This window comes from Hordeum vulgare, chromosome 3H (genome assembly GCF_904849725.1).
Source record: "Hordeum vulgare subsp. vulgare chromosome 3H, MorexV3_pseudomolecules_assembly, whole genome shotgun sequence".
NCBI lineage: Eukaryota > Viridiplantae > Streptophyta > Magnoliopsida > Poales > Poaceae > Hordeum > Hordeum vulgare.
Genome location: NC_058520.1, coordinates 188060676 through 188084612, shown reverse-complemented (window position 1 = coordinate 188084612; position 23937 = coordinate 188060676). Strand labels below are relative to the sequence as shown.

Sequence of the window (23937 nt, the reverse complement as noted above, 5' to 3'; positions counted from 1 at the left end):
ATTTTTTGGATGTAATAGCTGTGTGTACTTTCGTTTGATCCTTTATTAGTAGTAGTATAGAAAAAGGAAAAACACGCACAGATGATCTCGCACGAAAAGAGGCAGCCACTGGATTTAAGTGCCGCGCCGAAACCGTGGGACGGGCCAGCTAGATGGTGCCCCTACGCTTCTGCCACCGCCTCGTCCACCTGCGCGGCCTCCCCTCCTCGCTTCGGCTTCCCCTCCCCTCCACCATGGCGGCGCCCCAACCCGGCTGCAAAACCTTTCGCCCCGGAACCACTTCTTTGCGTAACCCCCCCTCCCTCCTCATTCCCCTCTCGCTCCCTCTCAGCCTTCTCACTCTCTGCTGTTCTCCCCAGCGTCTCCTGCCGGCCCGGCTCCCAAGAGGTCCAGGACAATGGCCACGGACGCGGCGGCTTCTCCGGCCTCAGCGGGGTGCTCCGCGATGAAGGCCGAGTTCACCGGACACGCCGAGTACCTCAACGCGCTGGTAAGTACGCACGGGCGCCGATCGTTTCTCTTGGCCTCTCTCCCTCCCTGGATCAAGCTGCTGCTCGGCGTGGCGCCGCGGCGTGATGCTTTCGCTGCCCGAGATTATTTTCTGCAGTGCAGTGCGTTCGAAGAGGGGAAGTTAGTCTAGAGCTTCGTGTGTAGGCCAGTGCGTGCCTTTTTTTTTTCTCTGGCCAAGATCTTCTTATGCGTGCTAGGTGTTCGGAGAAATTACAAGGAAACTTATGCTGTCTCTGCCAAGTGCTGATCCCGAATTAGGCAATGGGCGCTTACCTCGATAACAAGGTCACTCACGTTAGAGAGATATCAGCAAAATGCACAACAAGCTGAACACTCTTCAAGTGCCAATATCATTTGTGCTCAACTTGAACCAACCTGATATTTTACGAAAAAAAACTAGTACTCCCTCCGTCCGGAAATACTTGTCCTAAAGATGAATGTATTTAGACTTATTTTAGTTATAGATACATCCATTATATCCATTTATAGGACAAGTATTTCCGGACGGAGGGAGTACTACTCTAGTGTGTTCTGCAGGCGATGCTTAGGGCCAGTTCTTTTTACCTCATGATTCTTCAGAATCTGATTCTGGGAAACTGCCCACAGAATCGTTTCGCCACAGAATCGGTTGTCCAGTTCTTTTCTGCGATTCTAGGCTGTGATTGTTGTATGATGAAATGTCGGTAACGCCCCTAGATTGAACTGATAGCTGAATTGCTAACTGATATCTGATTCTGCGCGGGGAATCCGGCTGGCGGCGCCCTCTCCTCCTTCAGTCCTTCTGCGGGTAGGCGGCTGGGGGTAGGCGGCTGGGGATCGAGGAAACCCTATCCGGGTGGTGGCCGGGAAGTTGAGCGGCAGAGGCCAGCCCGATTTGTTTTCGCTCGTGAGCTGTTGTTCGGCCTGAGTGGCATTTTGCATGTAATTCGGCGCTCCAATAGGGCTAGAGACCTAAAACGAACCATTACCTTTTGCGGGAGCCACCAGAATCGTGAGAATCGTGGTTTTCTGTCGATTTTCGTTTGCACTACCGATTCTGATGATTCTCAGATAATTTTAAGAACCAAATCGAGTTCTTTTGCGATTCTCGATTCTCTAGACGTGATTGTTGAGAATCACCTCAAAAGAACTGGCCCTTAGTCTTGACCCAGCTGATGGGATAGATATTTTCATTCCTGGTTGAAGCTAGACTTCTTAGCATCTTTGTTTTGGATTAAGGAGGCGCTTTGTCTTGGTCGTTATACATTTGCACGTGGGTATCTATAAGAGTATGTCAAAGTTGCAACATCTGTCAGATTCCAGTTTCTTTGTCTGAGTTAATTGCATGAAACTATCTACTACTTCCGCATTCTGTCTCTTCAGGGCTCCCTGAACTATATTATAGAAGTTTTTCCTCTTGGGTCAAATGTGCACAATCATCACTCGCCATCAGAACTAGTTTTCCCGTTAGAATTTGTTCTTCCATTTTACAAACTGAAAGCAGGCATAGTTGTCACAGTAGGATTTTTTTTACTCCCTTAGGTTATTAGGTAATTACCTAATACCAGTGCTTTCATATTATCTTATCACTGTTCTCTATCATTGTAGAATGATAAAAGGGAAAGGCTTGTGAAAGCAAGTCGGGATGTGACAATGAACAGCAAAAAAGTCATCTTCCAGGTCCACAGGTAATTAATACTGTGCTGATGACCTGCTTCATCTGAGCATCCAAGTTGTGTTAGATGTATCACGATTTACCTATTTATTTTTTGAAAGGAAGAAACTGATTGCGGTTCTCAGAATAACTTGGAGCACTCTTACTTCTTAACCTTGATCTCTTATGAATTAGTATGCTGTGTGCTGCTAAAAATGTGGGATGTGGAAATGCCTTCTTTTACAATGAAATTATGTTTGTCTTAGTATAAACACATCATGCTGACTTTTGCCGAACATACCCAAGCCAGTGGGTAGCTGCACAGACAATCAGGAATTCTGCATGAGTTAAGTGGTCCAAAATATTTGTTTCCTCCAAATCAAATGTGATAATAGAAGCAGGATTTTAGCTTAAATATCATGTCCATCAAGTAGCACGTGGCCTGAAATTATAAACAGCTCTTGGAGTTGATCAAACTTAAATCTGCAAATGATCTTCAATTTCAATGTGTGACAGTTCACATGTATTCTTATACTATTGTTCTTCTACAGGATCAGCAAAAATAACAAGGAGGAAGTTCTTTCAAAGGCGGAAAATGATCTTGCTGCTGTGGTTAACCAGTACATTGGAAAATTAGTTAAAGAACTACAAGGAACCGACTTCTGGAAGCTCAGAAGAGCCTATACTCCTGGTGTTAGTATCAATATCGTCCTTCTACATTTGGTTTGCCAGAAATCTGACATGTTTTCCATAAATGCTGCAGGTACAAGAATATATTGAAGCTGCAACATTTTGTAGATTTTGCAAGACTGGCACTTTATTGGGTCTAGCTGAAATTAATGATTCTTTGCTTGCTCTAAGTGATAAATCTATTGAGCCCTTGCAGATAAATGTGCTTGACTATCTTTTAGGGGTAAATATACCACCGATATAACTATAAATTATTTATGATTATTTTTCCTTTTCTGTACTTGCTGGAAGTTAATGCTATTTCTGTGATGCCAATGTCTTAGGTTGCTGATTTGTCAGGAGAGCTCATGAGGCTTGCAATCGGACGTATATCTGATGGGGAAGTTGAATATGCTAAAAATATATGTACATTTGTACGTGACATTTATAGGGAGCTGACCCTTCTGGTGCCACTGATGGATGACAATAATGAGATGAAGAAAAAAATGGAGGTTATGCTTCAAAGTGTAGTGAAAATTGAGAATGGTATCACTTCTTTCATGCCCAACAGTATTAAACTTACCGATGATTCTTCATTTGTGCAACATATGCTAAGTACATGAACGATCTAAACCTGTTGTTGGGGAAACATATGGTGATGATGGAGGCACCGATTGGGGGAGGACTAGAACTAGAATAGCCAGCCAAAGAGGGAAAATCGCAGCCGAATTTATGGATTGTTTGGTTTGAAGAAAAAACTCGTCTCACTATGGGTTCATCCATTGAACAATCGCATGAATTTTGGTGGAAACAACCTTCCTTGTTATTCCATTGCTAGCATTATATAGTGCTTAGAATGGATAAAAACTTAAATATATTGACACTAGGCTTGGACGTGGTGGCCGACTGTAGCTAATTTACCTTGTTGCACAACTTCCATGGGCTCAAATGCAAGGAAATTATGCACTACAGTGGTGAATTTAATCATAAGAAGCAGTGATTAACATTAGCACAACATATAGACTTGACATGAGGCCAACTGAAAATACTAGCATGAGCACAGTATTGCATCTCACTCATGTATCATGACAAAAAAACATAAACAACCTAATAGGCCTACCATATTGGCGATATAAATATAGGCTTCCATAGATGTCGCCAAGGAGGCGCATAAATGTTGACGGCGAAGTGGTATATATTTACGCAAATGTAGTCACCTATTTATTGATTAAATTAATCATGAAAGTGCATAAATTTCTAATAGATAATCAGCTACATACGACACTTAAGAATCTGGATTTGTAGATTACTAAGGGCTTGTTTGGGAATATCCGCTCCTTGAAATTCAGCTCCGCTCTAGAAAACGCAAGCCAAACCGGGTAGCTTCACGACATGCCGCTTCGCAAAAAAACTAGAATCTGGGGTGCAACTCCACGTTTTTTGTGAAGCACTTTAGGAGGTGCTCCAAAAAATTGTAAAAGCTGGAGTTGGAAGGAAATTACCCACCACTACCACCAGTAAGTGGATACCCCTTTGTTTCTCCCCACTCAACCATTAGATATATCCTTCCAACCAAATTTCTCATTCATGAAGCTGGAGCTAGATGAAAGTTAAACATTCTCTTTGAAAGAATTACAACTTCTGTATGCAGGGACAGATTCAAGGGGGGACGAGAGGGGGCGAGATCACCCCTTAATAGCGATCAGTTTTGTTCGCTATTTTTTCTGGTTGTAACTGCCCGTGGCTTGCTTTGCCCCCCTATGCCCCCCTTAGCCAGGGCCCGTGTATTTTTTTTACAAGCGGATTGCACGTACAAGGCCCAAATTGCAGAAAAAGTAAAAAGGGAAGCAGCCCACAGTGGAAGCAAACCGGGCTATTAGGGCAGGAAGTAATATGCACGCATGAACAATTGTTAGATCTCCTCACACCGCTTCGTTTCCAACATGCTGTTCGAGCCTGCCGCCGCCCGCCATCCGCCATCCGCCATCCGCCATCAAGCCTTGGAGGTCCTTTTCTCCACCAAAATTTTCGTATGGGTTGGTTGGCTGGGTAACACAACACAATTGAAATGGATCTTAGATCTTCCAATATGTAATACAATATGTATCTATCTATCCCATGATTTTTAGGCTTCTAGTTCCTGCTCTTAGAGTACTATAGCAAAAGGGCCCGTGCGTTGCAACGGGTGGAAAAAAAATAATACACTCTTAATTTATAAAAAATGGTCTATAATCTGAGACTTCGTAGTTACGGCACAAACATATATGGTCTTACCCTAAAAAAGTTCAGTTTAAAATTCCACAGGTCTTCTATTTTGAAACGGCTTGCATATAGATTTAATATATATAAAGAAACGGGCAAGTGACCTTCAATTTCATCTCCAATCCTGATTTTGTTGACGTGTTCATCCGCAATCCGGATTAGTACCGGTATGAAAGAAAGAGGAATAACGAATTATTTATTAAAATTGCACCCTAGATATATTTTTTATTAAATGCTTAACATGTAAAATAACATCATATTTAAATTGTACATATTTTTCTAATCAAATTTCATATATAACATGTTAAATTTGGAGTTACGGTTCAGAAGATATGAGTATTTTAAAAAACATTTAATATGTACTGCGGGATTAATGTTAGAAACATCAGGGGGTTTTCTATAAAATAGCAAGACGGACTAAGAATACCTATTTCTTTTATTAGTAGGTATAGATATATGTAGCCATGTAACCTTTCATATTTACCCTATTGTATAAGGGGTTTTCTGCATATTACACACCTGTACATGTATATATACTGGCCTATGGCCTCCTGGAAATACAAGTTGCATATTTTCTAACATGGTATTAGAGCTAGGTCAATTTTTTGCACGTCACAACTCGTGCTGTTGATCCGCACCGCGCCGCCACTCTCCTTCGTGTCCGTCACTCGTCGCCGCCCTTTTGCCGTGTGTATCGCAGGACTGGGCCGGCTCCTCTCCCTGATCCAGTCATCGTTGGACCCCGTCGTCGCCAGCCTCCCTGTGCTGGATCCCGTCAACACCACCAGCCTTCCTGTGCTGGATCCCGTCGCTCCCGGGCTGGATCCAGTCGTCAGTCTCCCCGGTCCAGTCAACGCCGTGTCGTTCCGGTCGGATATCCCCGCTGGCCCTCCCTGCTGCTGCTATTGTTCCGGTTTCCGCCGGATCCCGCCGTCCCGCTGTCGTTCCCGTCAGATCCCGCCGCCAGCCGTTGTTCCCGCCGGATCCCGTCGCCGAACATCCCTGCTGCTGTTGCTCTAGATTCCGCCGCGGGCCGCCGCTGGATCTCATCGGGCCTCTCTATTGCTGCTGCTATCGCGTGATAGCTGCTTAGCCCGTGGACAGTAAAAAAAGAAAAAAGAAAAAAAGAGATATGTTTCCCTCGGGTCTGCATGTCCCTTGCTGCCCGGTGACTCCTGCTGCTCCCGTCTCGCATCTGGGTCGTTCCTCGACGCTTGATGTTCGTTCGTTTGTATCGCCTTCCCTTTCGGCGTCTTCTGCAGGCTGTGGTGGTAGCTTTACTGCTGCTCCTCCTGCGAGCTCCACATATGATGATTGTTGCTCTTCCCCGACACCTCTCGCGACTTTCATCGGTTGTATTGGTGCACATGACTCCATCGACTGTGCTTCGCACACGCGTCTACCCTTGGCGCTTGGTGCTTGTCTGCATACAGCCTCGTCTTCACCACCGGCCTTTGCAGACGATACTGGTCATGCTACATCGTCACACTTAGCGGCTTCCACAGGTGGTGGTGGCCGCTTTTCTCCCGGTGCCATTACGTCATCTACTTCAGCTGTGTACTTCACTGAGGAGGAGCTTGCGCGCCTTCGTGCCTTGCTGATTGCCTCCGACTCTCTGTTGTCGGGTGCATCTAAATCGACATCTTCAGTTGCGCCCCTGACTGAGCAGGAGATTGTGCGATTTCGATGCGTGATAGCTCCATGTTCTGGTTCTTCATCGGCAGGGTCTGTTGGTTCTGCTACGGACTCTTCTGGCATTGTGAGACCACCTTCTACACAAGCAGGTACACCCCCATGGATTCTTGATGCCGGAGCATCTTTTCATATGACTCATGATTCATCAACTCTGTCAGCTACTCGACCTCTCGATTCTCCTGTGCATGTTCTTACTGTTGATGATACTTCTTTCCCGGTTACTGGCCGATGCACTCTTAGCACTGCATCTTTTCATGTTCCCGATGTTGCTCATGTTCCTTGGCTTACCATGCAACTCATTTTTGGTGGTCAGATTGTTGACTCTGGTTGCAGGGTCATTCTTGACTTTGACTCATGATCAGTTCTGGACCGTCACACTGGTGCTCTTCTTGGTGCTGGCCCCCGGTGCCGTGACTCTCAGGGTCTTTGGGAGCTTGACTGGCTACATCTTCCATCCGCTACCACCGCAGCCAGTCTCTCCACCTCTGTTGCCTTGTCTACCAGCTCTTTTCAGCGGTGGCATCATCGCCTTGGTCACTTATGTGGCTCTCGTCTCTCATCCTTAGTTCGGCGTGGTCTTCTTGGATCCGTCTCTGGCGGTGTGTCTTTAGACTGTCAGGGTTGTCGGCTTGGTAAACAGGTTCAGTTACCTTATCCTCATAGCGAGACTGTGTCTCAGCGTCCTTTTGACCTTGTTCACTCTGATGTCTGGGGTCCAGCTCCCTTTGCTTCGAAGGGATGCCATCGCTACTATATTATTTTTATAGATGATTTCTTTTGACATACGTGGATATATTTCATGTCTTCTCGTAGTGAGGTCTTATCTATCTATAAGCGTTTTGCTGCCATGGTTCACACTCAGTTCTCTTCGCCTATTCGACCGTTTCGGGCTGATCCTGCTGGAGAGTATATCTCCAAGATGTTGCGTGGATTTCTTGCTGAGTAGGGTACCCTTGCTCAGTTTTCTTGTCTTGGTGCTCATACTCAGAATGGCATGGCTGAGTGCAAGCATCGTCACCTTCTTGAGACGTCTCGTGCAATGATGATCGCTGCCTCTCTTCCGCCTCACTTTTGGGCTGAGGCTGTCTCCACTTCCACCTATCTCATCAATCTTTAGCCGTCCACTGCTTTGCAAGGTGGCGTTCCTTTCAAGCGTCTTTTTGATCGTTCTTCCGATTATTCGATGCTTCGTTTGTTTGGTTGCGTTTGCTATGTTCTTCTTGCCCCTCGCAAACGCACCAAACTGACCGCTCAGTCTGTTGAGTGTCTTCTTAGGCTATAGTGATGAGCATAATGGCTATCGTTGTTGGGATCCTATCGGTCGTTGGATGCGTATTTCTTGGGATGTGACTTTTGATGAGTCTCGTCCCTTCTACCCGCGCCCATCTTCCTCGACCTTTTCAGTGGAGGATATCTCTTTCCTTACTTTTCCTGACACACCTATCACCCCCATCGAGCCTTTGTCTATTCGTTCTGCTACCTTTGCCTCTCCATCTCTTGCCGATTTGCCGCCACCATCTCCCACGGTTTCCTCACCTAGCATGTCACCGGATTCTGCACCTTCATCTCCGGTGACTTCTTCTTCTCCACCCCCCGATTCTACCTTGGCGATTCCTCCTTGTATTCTTCCATCTTTTCCTCAGTATTCCACTCGTAGTTCACGTAATGTGGATGCCTCTGCTGATGTGTCGTCCTCCTCGTCTCACCCTACCTATGGCTTGCGTCCTCGTCCTCGTCCGCCTGTTGATTGCCTTGGGATTTTCCACCACTGGTGCTGCTGTTCTTGAGCCGACTTCTTATCGTGAGGCTGTTGTTCATTATGAATGGCAGTTTGCGATGACAGAGGAGATTGCTGCTCTTGAACACACTGGTACATGGGATCTTGTTTCTCTTCCTCCCGGTGTCCGTCCTATCACTTGTAAGTGGGTCTACAAGGTTAAGACTCGCTCCGATGGTTCTCTTGAGCGTTACAAAGCTCGTCTTGTGGCTCGTGGCTTTCAGCAGGAGCATGGTCGTGATTACGACGAGACTTTTGCTCTTGTGGCCCATATGACCACTATTCGTACACTTCTTGCCGTGGCCTCTGCACGCCACTGGTCTGTATCTCAGCTTGATGTTAAGAATGCCTTTCTTAATGGTGAGCTGCGTGAGGAGGTGTACATGCAGCCACCACCTGGGTATTCTATTCGTGATGGCATGGTATGTCGTCTTCGTCGCTCTTTCTATGGCCTTAAGCAAGCCCCCGGCGCCTGGTTTGAGCGTTTTGCCTCTGTGGTGACTGCCGCTGGTTTTTCAGCAAGTGCTCATGATTCGGCATTGTTTGTCCGCCTTTCTCCTCGTGGTCGGACTGTTCTTCTTCTCTATGTTGATAACATGATCATCACTGGTGACGACCCCGAGTATATTGCCTTGTAAAGGCCCGTCTTAGTGAGCAGTTTCTTATGTCCGATCTTGGACCTTTTTGCTACTTTCTTGGGATTGAAGTCTCTTCTACTTTCGATGCCTTTTTTATATCCTAGGAAAAGTATACCCAGGATCTTCTTGCTCGTGCTGCTCTTACTGACGGGCGCATTGTTGAGACTCCCATGGAGCTCAATGTTCACCTTTGTGATACTGATGGTGACCCCTTGCCTGATCCGACGCGTTATCGTCATCTTGTTGGCAGTCTTGTCTATCTAGCTGTCACTCGTCCGGATATCTCTTATCCGGTTCATATTCTGAGTCAGTTTTTTCCGCTCCCACCTCGGTTCACTAGTCACCTCCTTCGTGTTCTCCGATATCTTCGGGGCATGATCTCTCGCCATCCATTCTTTCCTCGCTCCAGTTCTTTACAGCTTCAGGCCTATTCGGATGCTACATGGGCTAGTGATCCTTCATATCGTCGTTCACTTTCTGCTTACTGTGTTTTTCTTGGTGGTTCTCTCATTGCCTAGAAGACGAAGAAACAAACCGTAGTTTCCCGTTTGAGTGCAGAGGCTGAGTTGCGAGCTATGGCTCTTTTGACGACAGAGGTGACTTGGTTACGGTGGTTACTTCAGGATTTTGGTGTTCTGTCACTACACCTACTCTGCTCTTATCTGACAGTACAGGTGCTAAGCATGAGTTCACCAAGCATATTGGTGTTGATGCTTTCTATGTGTGCGTTGGTGTGTAGGATCGGGTTATTGCTCTTCAGTATGTGCCTTCCGAGTTATAGTTGGCAGATTTTCTGACGAAGGCCCAGACTAGAGCACAGCATGGCTTCTATCTCTCCAAACTCAGTGTTGTTAATCGACCATGAGTTTGAAGGGGGGGGGGTGTTAGAGTACTATATATGTAGCCATGTAACCTTGCGTGTTTACCCTATTGTATAAGGGGTTTTTTGCATATTACACACTTGTACATGTATATATACTGGCCTATGGCCTCCTGAAAATATAAGTTGCATATTTCCTAACACCTGCCCCCCCAATCTCTATTTTCTGGCTCCATCCTTGTCTGTATGAAACTGTTTCAAAGTGAATTTGGTGGAGCGAAACTGATTTTGATGGAGTAGAGCAGTCCCACGCTATTGAATCGGGAGGGAAGAGAGGAGTACCTCCATCCCGTGTGAATGTTTGTGGCGGCTCTGCTGGGACCTGGATGGCTAGGTGCCTCCTTTATAGGTCAGTCCCTCTACATGGGCTTGGGCCCTAAGGGAGAGGAGGCTGGGCTGGGCCCATACCGGTCAACACTCCCCCTCAAGATGGGTGGTAGATATCTATCATTCCCATCTTGTCACATGCCAAGTTACACTCCTTTGTTCCCAGTCCCTTTGTCAAACAATCTGCAAACTGCTGCCCAGAGCTGACATGAGTAAGGCTGATGATCCCGACATCAAGTTTCTCCTTAATGAAGAAGCGATCAATTTCTACATGCTTTGTCCTATCATGTTGAACTGGGTTATTAGCGATAGCTATAGCTGACTGATTGTCACACCACACCTTCAAGGGTCCCTTCCTCAGAAGTTTCAACTCGCTCAACAGGTACTTCACCCAGAGCATCTCACACAACCCTTGAGATAATGCTCTATACTTAGCTTCTGTTGTTGATCTAGACACAACCGGCTGTTTCTTGCTTCTCCATGACACCAAATTTCCTCCCACAAACACGCAGTAGCCAGAAGTTGATCTTCTATCATCTTGACAACTGGCCCAGTCAGAGTCACTATAGCCATCCACCTTAAGATGTCCACTCTTCCCAAACCACAACCCTTTACCCGGATTCCCCTTCAAGTATCTCAGGATTCTGTGCACAATATGAAGATGCCCACTCCTTGGTTCATGCATGTATCTGCTCACCCCCCATAGCATACGTAATGTCAGGCCTGGTATGACACAAGTACAACAACCTCCCAACCAATTTCTGATAATCTTCCTTATTCATTAGCTCTCCTGATTGTGCTGTCACTTGGTGATTTTGTTCAATCGGAGTAGGGGCAGTACGACATCCCATCATGCCCATGTCACTCAAGAGATCCAAGGTGTATTTTCATTGGCACAAAGAGATTCCGTTCTCTGTACGAGCCACTTCAATGCCAAGAAAGTATGTTAGGTTACCCAAATCGTTTACCTCAAACTCATTGCTCAAACAACCCTTCAGTCTCTCTATTTCCTTCTTATCATCTCCAGTGATGATAATGTCATCCACATAAACAACAAGAATGGTAATCTTCCGATTAGAGTGCTTGTAGAACATCGTGTGGTCACCGTTACACTAACCATACCCCATACCACGGACAACACGTCTGAACCTATCAAACCATGCCCTTGGTGATTGCTTCAGTCCATACAAGGATTTCTTCAGCCTGCATACCTTCCCCGTAGTCTCTGAAGTACCAAAATCTGGTGGTATCTCTATGTACACTTCCTGCAACTCACCATGCAAGAAGGCATTCTTGACATCTAATTTATGCAACTTCCACCCAAAGTTTGCAGCACAGGAGACCAATATCCTTACCGTGTTGATCTTTGCCACGGGAGCAAACGTCTCATCATAGTCAATTTCATAAGTTTGACTATATCCTCTGGCGACCAATCTGGCCTTATACCTTTCCACCTTCCCTTCAGGATTATGCTTCACTGTATAGATCCACTTACAACTCATAGCTTTCTTTTCTACCGGCAATGTGGTTAGCACCCATGTCTTGTTTTTCCTTAGTGCTTTCAACTCTTCTATCATCGCTTCACGCCACTTCAGATCTTGCTTTGCAGCCTTCCAATCCTTTGGAATTGACACAGTTTGAAGGGAGGCAACAAACGCCTTATATGAGGGTGACAAAGCCTTATAAGACACAAAATTGCCAATATCAAGATCATCACAAGCATCATCCTTCGGTAGAGCCTTCCTTGCTATTTCACCGTGCTGCTTCACGTGTAGCCTTTCGCAATGCAATGGGCAGCTCCACTGTGCCAGATGAGCTTGTCTCATTGTCTTGCTGCTCCCCCTGCACTCTTGCCTCACTGCCTTGCTGCTCCCCCTGCACTCTTGCATCACTGCCCTGCTGCTCCCCTTGCACGTGTGGTTGTCGTTGAGAATGCACCAGGGTGTTCGTTTGCCATCGATCCCGAACAGGAAGCTGGAGATTACCAATCTGAATGGAACCCACTGTTGGATGAATCTGGACCTGCACATCACCATCAGTGAGAGTATCAACCGGAATTGTACCAACAATTGGCTGGACTTGAACATGTACATCCTCATCAATGTTACTGCCCATAGAATCATCCTGAGAATGAGATACAACCTTCTCCCCCTCTTGACCATCCTGCACAGAGTGTAAGTGGTCAAGCTTTGCAAACAACAGACTTAGGTTTGTCGGCCCACCGTAGAATGGCTCAGACTCCCTGAAAGTGACATCCATATTGATAAATCAACGTTTCTCAAAGGGACACCAACATTTGTACCCCTGCTGACTCGAAGCATAGCCTAGAAAAACACACTTCACTGCCCGCGGATCTAGCTTCCCAAAAGAAGGTCGGTGGTCACGAACAAAGCAGGTACTGCAAAACAACTTTGGGGGAACAACAAACTTATTTTCTCCAAACAACAATTCACACGGCGATTTCATGCCAAGTATCCTTGAAGGTGTCCGGTTGATTAGATATGTGGCTGTCGTAACTGCTTCACTTTACAAAAACTTGGGCACATTCATGGTAAACATCAACGATCGAGCAACCTCAAGAATATGTCACTCCGTTCTGAGGAGGGGTGTCCGGACAAGAAGTTTGATGAAGAATCCCTTGGTTAGACAAGAAGGCACCAAAGGTGTTGTTCACATACTCTGTGCCATTGTCAGTCCTGATCACCTGCACCTTAAACTGGTTCTTTACCAAGGCATGGAAATCCTGAAAACAGCCAAGCACCTCATCCTTATGGCGCATCAAATAAATCCAAGTCATACGAGTATAGCAGTCAATAAAGGTAACAAAGTAATTCATTCCATTCACTGACACAACTGGGCTCTTCCATACATCCGAGTGAATGAGCATAAAAGGAGATATGCTCCTAAGCTCCTTACTCACATATGTAGCTCTTGTGTGTTTTGTATATTCGCAAGGATCACATGTCAGCTTGCCCTTGCATATTCCACACATAACATTCGGAAATATTCTACTCATTTTATCAAACGAGACATGTCCCATCCTACAATGATGGATCATCCTTATCCTCCATGGTCGCAACACAAATCAAGTCTAGCTGCACCCCCTGGTCCATATACCAGAGCCCCCTACGTCTGGTGCCAGTCCCAACCGTCTGCCTCGTCTGTCGACCCTTAATCTCGCAACCGAATTTGTCAAGGATCACACGACAGTCTATTTGATCAATGAGAGCATTGAAAGAGACAAATTGACAGGAAAAGCTGGCATATGTAAAACGGAGGATAGGGAGATGGTCGGAGTGCACTTTATTGTACCAACTCCAATGACATGCTGTTTTGTGCCATCAGCATTTTGTATAGTGTGCGTGTGAGAAGTGTTACAGTATATGTGGATTGCACTAGCCCTTTCCATCAGTTCAGACTTTTGGTTGCGTTGGCTAGTGCATGAAGCTTAACATGGTATCAGAGCTAAGGTCTTGAGTTCAAGTCCTGGCCTTCGCAATTTATTAAAAATTGTTTGTAGCCCCCCTTTGTGTCCACGTAGAGGCCTCTTGAGTCATATGTGAGTTCCGTGCGCCGTCGCTCTCTTCCGGTTGCACGTGTTGACTTGTTTTCCCCGTCACACGTGAGAGGGGGTGTTACAGTATATGTGGATTGTGTTAGGAAGTATTAGTATTAGTCTAGGAGTCCTTATTAGTCTATGTTTACTTTCCTTGCACCTCAAGTCATGTGTAATATATATATGCCTCTTGGGCCTTCAATAAAGATAAGTTGCTTTCCTAACATGGTATTAGAGCTTAGGTTATTTTTTCGGGCGCCGCAACTCGCCCTCCCGATCCAATCTCGCGCGTCGCCGCTGCTTTTCTTGCGTGGTCGGATCTGGCTGCTCTCCCGTCTTGCTTTCCTAACAGATTGCACTAGCCCTTTCCATCAGTTCGGACTTTTGGTTGCGTTGGCTAGTGCATGAAGCTTAACAAGAAGGAGGATGCTTATTGTAAGATGCAAGATTTGCCCGCAACTTGCCTAGATGCTCTAGAGTCTAGAACCCATTCTAGACCATTCTCATTAGCAGCAAGAGATGCCTTTTTCGGACTATCTTCATCAGTGGAGGTCCAGTGAGCACAATCTCCATAGCGATTCAAGCCTGCAGTTTGGAGCCGTGATATCAAAGCATGAAGTTCCTCCAACTCAGCCCTCAACTTAACGGTCCGAGCATCCTTCTCACGTGCCGCCCCCTCTGCTGTTTCCTTGCCAGCCTGGATTTCCTCCACCTTCCTCTTGAGGCTTCCAATTCCTCCCTGAGCCTCTCAACCTCTGCTGAGCCTCTCAACCTCTGCTACAGTCGTGTTGTATTCCTTCTCTGCCCTGCACTGGCCTTCTCTCCACTGCCCTCACCACTCTTCTCTGGCTCCACATCACCCCTTCTCATGTCATCATTTCCTAGAGACTCCTTGACTGCATGGTGAGCACCAGCCGCAGCTATGGTATCACCCATCTCCTCCAGAACAACAGTATTCTTGGCACTGCTAGCAACAACATCGGCCCCTGCAAAGCGTGCTTTGATGGCCACAAAACGGCACCCCTTTCCGGCCTCCTGCTCCACCAAGAAGGGCCTCTCCCTGAGCATCAGGCTCTCCTCCTCAAATCCTTCTCCTCAACAATCAGCAGCAGCAACTGCAGGTAGCAGCCACACCTCCCTTCTTCCTCAACAGCACCTGCAGATTAGCCAGCAGTGCCTCCAACGCCAATCCTCCTTCACCGCTGAGCAGCAGCCCCCAACGCACAGCACCTCGTCCACCTACAGCAGCAGGAGCAGCACAGCACACTGTTCTCTAGCCACAACAGCCTCCGGCGACAGCAGCAGTAACACCTCCAGATCAGAATCAGCAGCAGCATCGACCTTACCAGCAGAATCAGCAGCTACAGCCTCCTCTGCATCCGCTTCTCCTCCAGTAGCACCACAGCACACGCAGCAGCCGCAGCTCCTCTGCCTGCCGCGCAGCTCGCCCGCAGCTTGCAGTCACGTGCTCCCCTCCAGCAGCTCGTCCTTGCCAGGCAGCGTCCCTCTCCAGTCCTCTTTACGGCCTCTCCCACATGCAGACCCATGCAGCTCGCGCCGCCTCCTTGTCTGCCTCGCGCGCACGCAGCCACTGGCGCAGCTCCCCTGCAGCTGCGAGAGGCCAGCCACCGCACAGCCACGAGAGGGAGAGAGAAGGGGAAGAGGGGGAGGAGCCCTCGCCGCCGCCATTGTCGTCTTGGATGCCGCCGTCGTCTTCAGGCGCCGCCGTCCTCGTCGTCGTCCATGGTGAGGTCGACGTACAGTGATGGCTGCCAGAGGTGGGCCGGTGGCGCCTGCACCACCTCTTCGCGTGACAGAGAATGATCTGATGACTGTGGCGGCCTGGGCGCCCATGGCTCGGCACCCACACGGTCTGCCATCTCGCCTGTCGTGGATGACCACGTCCAGCGCTGGCCCATGAGCCACGGGTTCCACATGGTGATGGGCGGCTCCTCGACGACCTCCTCCACTCACACCTCCTTGACGGCCATCTCGAACTCCGGGATGGCGAGGTTGCCGGCCGCGGAGAGGCCCAACTATGTCTCGAGGCCCTCCCATTGCCGTTCGTCATGGGTGTTCATGGAGTCCTCCATGACACAACTGATGATCTCGGCCTCCTCCTCGTCGGTAATGGGAGGCGATGGTGGCGGGGATGGGGAGGGGGGCGACGTCGGAGTGAGCCCGCGCACACGCGTGTGCCGCGCGTCTGGGGCGGACTGGGAGCGCGCAGGTAGGATGTGGCCGGCGCGGGCTCGGAGGACGGCCTGCAAAGAAGGATAGCCGCCGGAGATCCTGCTCACCGCAGGGCCACGTATCCCACAGCGGCGAATCCACTGCGTACCTGGGGTCGTAGAATAGATCCGACGGCATGCAACGATGGCGTCGGTCGATCTCCTCACGGCGGGCACAACTGCTCGTCGGGATCGGCAGGATGGGCACCCAGTCCGCTGAGTTGTTCGAGAGGTGGACATCTGTCAACGGCAGCGGCGTCAACGTCTCCCAATATCGGCGGCACGCATCCGCATGGATGTAGGGCCTGTTGCACGTCGGCGCCCCGGAGGCGATATAGCAAATGCAGGAAGGGGGGGGGGGGGCGTGGAGCTGCGGTTGCCGGAGGAGGAGCTGGCCTTGTGGTCGTGCTTCCCCTTTCTAAACAAAGGCCACTTCCCCATGTCCATCGGCAATATGAGCAGGAGGAATGGCGGCTAGGGTTTGCTGGTGTCGGGGCTCGAGGAGGCAGGATGGGGATAAAGTGGGAAGTGTGGACTGCCGGTCTACGGCTTCCACTTTAAAAAGGACGAGGACCGCGTGGCTGGGAGACTGGCAGGAGGGGCCGCCCACATTTAATTTGGGCGGTGGGAGGTAGGTGGCCGTCCGTCACGCGGGCCCGACGCGGACGAGAAGATTCAGCGCGCGTGTCCGTTTGCTGTCCGTCTGGGCGCAAATCAGGAGCAAGTTTGCTCCAGAAATGCGGCGGCCCGGACGTGAAACGGACAAAATATGCGGATGCGGCCTTGTGTTGGGCCGTGTCCTCTGTCCGTTTGGGCCCAAGCGGACACACCCGGACGTTTTGGGGGTCTGCGTTGGAGTTGGTCCAATCCAGTGTGTTCTCCTTGGCTCTGTCACACTCACACCTTAGTCCCCAGATCACCAACTGATCTTAAATGTTGATTCTTATCTGCCAGTTACCACCAGTATATGCTAACAAAAAAGGTATTTTTCTGCATTTGTTAGAATAGCTGATCTTTTAAGAAGGTTCTCCTCAACTGAAATGTGTTGTCCGGTAGTTGCAAAGTTATATTGTGAAATTGGCAGTCCTTTGCTGGTTTTGTTTGTAAGGACTAATGATTCTGCTTTAGACATTATTTAGCAGTTATTAAGCGTGATTTTTGTTCTTAAATCACATGTTTTTGTTTGATCACGTGTTCCTTTATTTATCTGTACTTTTATTTGTACCGCGACACTAGATACCCCATCTTTAAACCATTTTGTTCTATACAACAAGAACCACCATGATAATGTTAAAGTTTATCAAGGATCAAACTAAGCATGAGTGATATATTTGTTCCGTTATTAGTATTTTTAAGCATACCCAATCTAAACTAGGGTTGGTTTTAATCGTGCTACTTAAATCTTGTTGTACCATGTGCTAGTCTACTAGAATCAATCATTCAGTGGGACCTTAATTGTGTCTGTCAAAAGCTCGTCCTGTGACCTCTGTTGCAGTTCCTCTAGAAAAGTTCTGTGTTGGTTTGCACTCAGGCGTTTCACATTTCTAAACAAAAAAGGGTGTAGTGGATTTTGTAAATTCAGAGGCGGGTGCTTTTGTTTAGGGTTTAGCTACCTGTACATCTTAAAAAAATTCTCAACAAATTTTAATGTACATTTGCACAAGTACGCAAGCCTTGAACCTACATGTTCAGAGTTGATTTTTTTTTTTTTGTAGAATTCTTCCAAATGCAAAAGTACCTAAACCTTAAATTTAAGCAAACATCCTTGCAGGCAGTAGCTTTTCCCAAAAAGCTGTTTTACTTTGAATTTATTGAATACGAAGGAAAATACAAGTATAGAATTTTATGCTCCTTCTAAATAATAATTGAAATCCACGTAGTTTAAATGGTTTGATACACAATGACTAGTTTAAAAGCTTTCGAAATTTTTATTTTTTCTGAACTATCTGGCATAAAAAATTGGCATGGTTGAAAATTGATAATTTAGCTTATTGAAAAATTTGAACGTTTGCTTCTGTTTTGTGGAATGACATTTCAAGCACAACATGTTCGCAGGTACTGGGAATAGCTTAGGTGCGCTATGCAATCCACTTCATCGATTATCTTTATGTGTTTGTTTCGATGTTCTTAATGTTTTTCTCCTTTCTATCTTGCCGTCACTTTTTGTCGGTGTATTTCTGTTTTTTAAAACACATTGCACTAGAGGCACTCCATATTTGTTGATGCTCCCATTGGCAGTGTTTCTGTATGTAGGTGTGCTGATTTAGTTTAGAACCACCTTCTCTGAATACCTAGATTTGCATTTGTGGTATCATCATCGTCATCTTATTTTCGTTATTGTTGGATCCATATTAGGGAAGATGCAATTATACTTTTGCCGGCTTTGACGTTGTGCATGTATATTTTACAGCTTGCTTCAGTGTTCACGTGAGAGGATCTGAATACATCCCTATGTTGGGATCATCTGGCGAGTCAGACTATGCCTTCTTTGGTGCGGCCGACTATGATCAATGAAGCCAGACCGCCTAACAGACATGTTACGGGAACTTATCTCAAGAAAGAAGCTTTGAATGGCACTGTATTATACTCCCTCCGTTCCAAAATATCACTTAACTTTATATTAGTTTTAATAAAAAATGTATTAAGCTTAATACATTTATTTTGGAATGGAGGGAGTATGTTGCTGGTGTACGTCACACCGTAGAACATGTAATCCCCTCAGCTATTGTAGTATTGCAAGACTAACCTTCTGGAATTAGAAGTTTTTCCTTTCTATGCACTCGTTTCTAGTATTTCTGTATCTTCTGCTGCTCATTTCTCTTCTCCAGAAAGTCTCTTGAGTGCTCTGAACCATCAGCTCTAGTCACCTGATATACGTTCAGACCTCACCTAGAGAGACTAATTGTCTCGTTAAAAGTACATTTTTTTAAAAGCCATCAAATCTCCAATTCATCATCCAATTAGACCCACAGTCTAATAATTGTCTCTAAAAATATACCATCCTCTAGAGAGCGCTGTAACAGACGATACACAGGAGTGACCTAGAGATGCCGCCACCTTGGAACATCGGGAGAGGTCGTACCCTGCCCATAGCGAATCCAACATGGAGAACAATTACTACAAAGATTGTGTGTGAAGTGATAATTCCGGTGTGAAAAACTAGACGAAAATTTATAATTTCTAGACAACTAAGCATATGGTTGATGATAATTGTGTGCAAATAGGATGTCGAGACAGGGTCGCTGATCAAGGTTAAACCATGGGATGGGTTAAACCATGGGGTGGGTTAAACCATGGGATGGGGCTTACAGCTAGACCATATATGTGGCTTCCGTAGGCATGGCACACGACTCGATAAAATAAGATTTGCATAACATATCTGTCTTGCAACTCAATATTTATGTCTGAACAACTCAAGATTTTGAATTGAGATGCTTTGTATTCAAAGTTTATTATGAAGATTTTTTTACCTGTTTGAGATCAAAACTCTCCTATTTGTATTAGATGAAATGCTATATATAGCACTGGAGCATGCGTTTACAAGGGAGTGTTGGGGCGTCGGTTCGGACGGAAACGACGCAATGATTGTAGAAAGCAACCACCAACGGTTATTACAAGCGGGGATTAGTCCCTTAATTACTATGTTAATTAATCTTAACACCCCCTCTAATCCATACTTGTCCAGGTAGCATCGTCATCTTGAAAGAGTCTCCTTCAAAATGTGGGAAAAATATTAGGAGTATAGTGTTTGATATGTTGCCAATATTCCTTCAAACCCAGTAGAAAAAATAAGGAGAAAATAATGCAACACAAACTAGTTATTGCCTCTTTCAACTTAATATGAGAAACCCATAGAGTTCGGGACAATAAATATGTTGTATATACTTTTCTAAAATCCCCGGTGGAGAAAATAAAAAGTATGACATATCATCTCATGTTGATATTACCTCATTAAAAACCTTTATGAGAACCTGTATAGTAAACTCATGAAGAGAAAAGGAGTAAAATATGATGCTTTGAACAAGAACAATTCACAAAGGTACCCCCTGATTCTTACAAATTCCAAAGCCATCACACACCAATTTCATGAACATATTCTTGGAATGTAGAAGTTGGTAGAGATTTCGTGAACAAATCAGTCATATGATTTGACTTGCAAGATATGCAATATAGCGATATTGCTTATTGCGTAACCTGTTTGCATCCGGGCAACACAAGAAATATTATCTTTGAGATATTAGTTGGCGGATGTAGCCACGAGGTCTATTGCGAAGACTTCCATAGGATGGGTACCACACCTAATAGAAACACAAAACTTGTCTATGATCTGACATAGTAGGGATCTGATCGATGTATCCAATTATATTGATGTCCAGATTTTTCCGAAACTGGAAGATTGTGACAAAATGATTGATGCATTGGAGGTATCAAAAGGTATTCTTGAGTCTCAACCAACTGTGTTTGGTGGATCCAATGCATGCACGATGATATGGAACCTTCGGTCCCAACATCTTATTTCCGTCTCCTCATGGTCTAAATGAATCTTTCTCTACGTCCAGAGAACGGAATACCATGGGAATTATGGATGGATAAGACTTGTCCACAATCAATTTCTCCAATATAATGTGGATATAGACAATATGGTGTACCATAATGTATGAGTGAAGATGCTCGAGGTTTTACCCAAATCCTTCATCTCAAATCCGTATTAAGATGATCATTATAGGAGAAATCCTTTTGTTTGACGAACACACATGGGCAATCATCATTGTAGGAGTAATCCTTGTGTATAAGGAACTCACTATATGTCGGTTGTACCAAATGTACCGACAACAATAAGTCATATCGTGACTTACTGATTTTTATACAACGTATGTTGTGTTTTGCATTTTGATTCAGAAGTGACATTCCATTGGGAACCATCTATGTGTGAATCTAGTGATCCACATGTATATGTAATCACTACATCGATCAACTACAGAGATAGATGATTTTGTACTGCCAATGATATAAGTTATCAGAAAGAGATTCCACCTCTGAAGAATAGTTGGGTATCTGCGTGACCCCTTGTTCTACAATACTTTCATATGTTTCACAACCTCATTATTCTCAATTCTGTTTTCAGAAGAAAACTGGTGTAGGTATTCCTTATGAATACCTTCCCATTATTGAGCAAGCTTATTTCTACCTAGATTATACCCTTTGCTTGAGTTCATTTTGAGTGTTATCCACACGTTGCCATGGCCATGGTCTTTGGATCTGAATCACTTGAAAGGTTTTTTCAATCTAGTTGAGATATGTATGTCAACAATTGTAGACTTCCGGTTATATGTTTCTCGAGAATCTACATACCAATATACAGTTGATGGAAATATCGTTATCTATGGTGACTGCTCGCGATTTCCCAATGCGGCTGAGTCGGGTATTCCGATGTCCCGGCCATTGTGTGCACTGTGACCTGATTTTTTGGAGGTTTCCCATCCACTAGTGTATACTACACATTCGGTGTGTGTCAACGTGAAATTGACTAGTATTTACTAATTCAGAGGCCTTGATATCCTTACTTGCAAGAAGCTGAATCGTGATGTACTATTGTCATACTTATCCCCTTGTTGCTTTGAGCGGGTATTTGAGTAGTTTGAGTTGGTACCTCCACTCTTTCTAGCGTATTTTATAGGATTGTAGGATTGCGTGATACCTTTATAGTTAGTAAATGAATTTGGCAGGTTATTTGCAATGTGTTGCAAATCTTTTGAATGCATGGTTCAGATCTTTGAGTACACGAATATGAGGCAGAAATGTGTTGAGCATTCTGTTGGAAATATGCCCTAGAGGCAATAATAAATTAGTTATTATTATATTTCTTAGTTCATGATAATCGTTTATTATCCATGCTATAATTGTATTGATTGGAAACACAATACTTGTGTGGATACATAGACAAAACACTGTCCCTAGTAAGCCTCTAGTTGACTAGCTCGTTAATCAAAGATGGTCAAGGTTTCCTGGCCATAGGCAAGTGTTGTCACTTGATAACGGGATCACATCATTAGGAGAATCATGTGATGGACTAGACCCAAACTAATAGACGTAGCATGTTGATCGTGTCATTTTGTTGCTACTGTTTTCTGCGTGTCAAGTATTTATTCCTATGACCATGAGATCATATAACTCACTGACACCGGAGGAATGCTTTGTGTGTATCAAACGTCGCAACGTAACTGGGTGACTATAAAGATGCTCTACAGGTATCTCCGAAGGTGTTAGTTGAGTTAGTATGGATCAAGACTGGGATTTGTCACTCCGTGTGAACGGAGAGGTATCTCGGGGCCCACTCGGTAATACAACATCACACACAAGCCTTGCAAGCAATGTAACTTAGTGTAAGTTGCGGGATCTTGTATTACGGAACGAGTAAAGAGACTTGCCAGTAAACGAGATTGAAATAGGTATACGGATACTGACGATCGAATCTCGGGCAAGTAACATACCGAAGGACAAAGGGAATGACATACGGGATTATATGAATCCTTGGCACTGAGGTTCAAACGATAAAGATCTTCGTAGAATATGTAGGATCCAATATGGGCATCCAGGTCCCGCTATTGGATATTGACCGAGGAGTCTCTCGGGTCATGTCTACATAGTTCTCGAACCCGCAGGGTCTGCACACTTAAGGTTCGACGTTGTTTTATGCGTATTTGAGTTATATGGTTGGTTACCGAATGTTGTTCGGAGTCCCGGATGAGATCACGGACGTCACGAGGGTTTCCGGAATGGTCCGGAAACGAAGATTGATATATAGGATGACCTCATTTGGTTACCGGAAGGTTTTCATGCATTACCGGAAAAGTTTCGGGCTCATCGGTAGTGTACCGGGAGTGCCGGGAGGGGTGCCGGGGACCATCGGGAGGGGTGTCACGCCCCAAGGGGTCTCATGGGCTATGGGAAGAGATAAACCAGCCCCTAGTGGGCTGGAATAAGTTCCCACTAAGGCCCATAAGGTTTGAGAAGGAAAAAACACAAGGTGGAAAGAGTTTCCAAGTGGGAAGGTGGAATCCTACTCCAAGTAGGATTGGAGTAGGACTCCTCCACCTCCAATTTCGGCCAAACCTTTAGGTTTTGAGGCTGCCTCCTCCCCTCCCTCCCACCTATATATACGGAGGTTTTAGGGCTGATTTGAGACGACTTTCTCACGGCTGCCCGACCACATACCTCCATAGTTTTTCCTCTAGATCGCGTTTCTGCGGAGCTCGGGCGGAGCCCTGCTGAGACAAGATCATCACCAACCTCCGGAGCGCCGTCACGCTGCCGGAGAACTCTTCTACCTCTCCGTCTCTCTTGCTGGATCAAGAAGGCCGAGATCGTCGTCGAGCTGTACGTGTGCTGAACGCGGAGGTGCCGTCCGTTCGGTACTAGATCGTGGGACTGATCGCGGGATTGTTCGCGGGGCGGATCGAGGGACGTGAGGACGTTCCACTACATCAACCGCGTTCTCTAACGCTTCTGCTGTACGATCTACGAGGGTACGTAGATCACTCATCCCCTCTCGTAGATGGACATCACCATGATAGGTCTTCGTGCGCGTAGGAAAATTTTTGTTTCCCATGCGACGTTCCCCAACAGTGGCATCATGAGCTAGGTTCATGCGTAGATGTCTTCTCGAGTAGAACACAAAAGTTTTTGTGGGCGGTGATGTGCGTTTTGCTGCCCTCCTTAGTCTTTTCTTGATTCCGCGGTATTGTTGGATTGAAGCGGC

General features: G+C 46.0%; 1 protein-coding gene across 1 annotated transcript; it reads left to right on the top strand.

Moving 5' to 3' along the window:
• Positions 1 to 131: 131 nt before the first annotated feature.
• Positions 132 to 18970, top strand: LOC123443467 (translin-associated protein X). Its single transcript, XM_045119840.1, has 7 exons — positions 132 to 288; positions 360 to 490; positions 2098 to 2177; positions 2695 to 2836; positions 2907 to 3056; positions 3157 to 3358; positions 18589 to 18970. Exons 1-7 carry the CDS (start codon positions 153 to 155, stop codon positions 18690 to 18692), a joined length of 945 nt encoding a protein of 314 aa, XP_044975775.1. The 5' UTR covers positions 132 to 152; the 3' UTR covers positions 18693 to 18970.
• The last annotated feature ends 4967 nt before the right edge of the window (positions 18971 to 23937 follow it).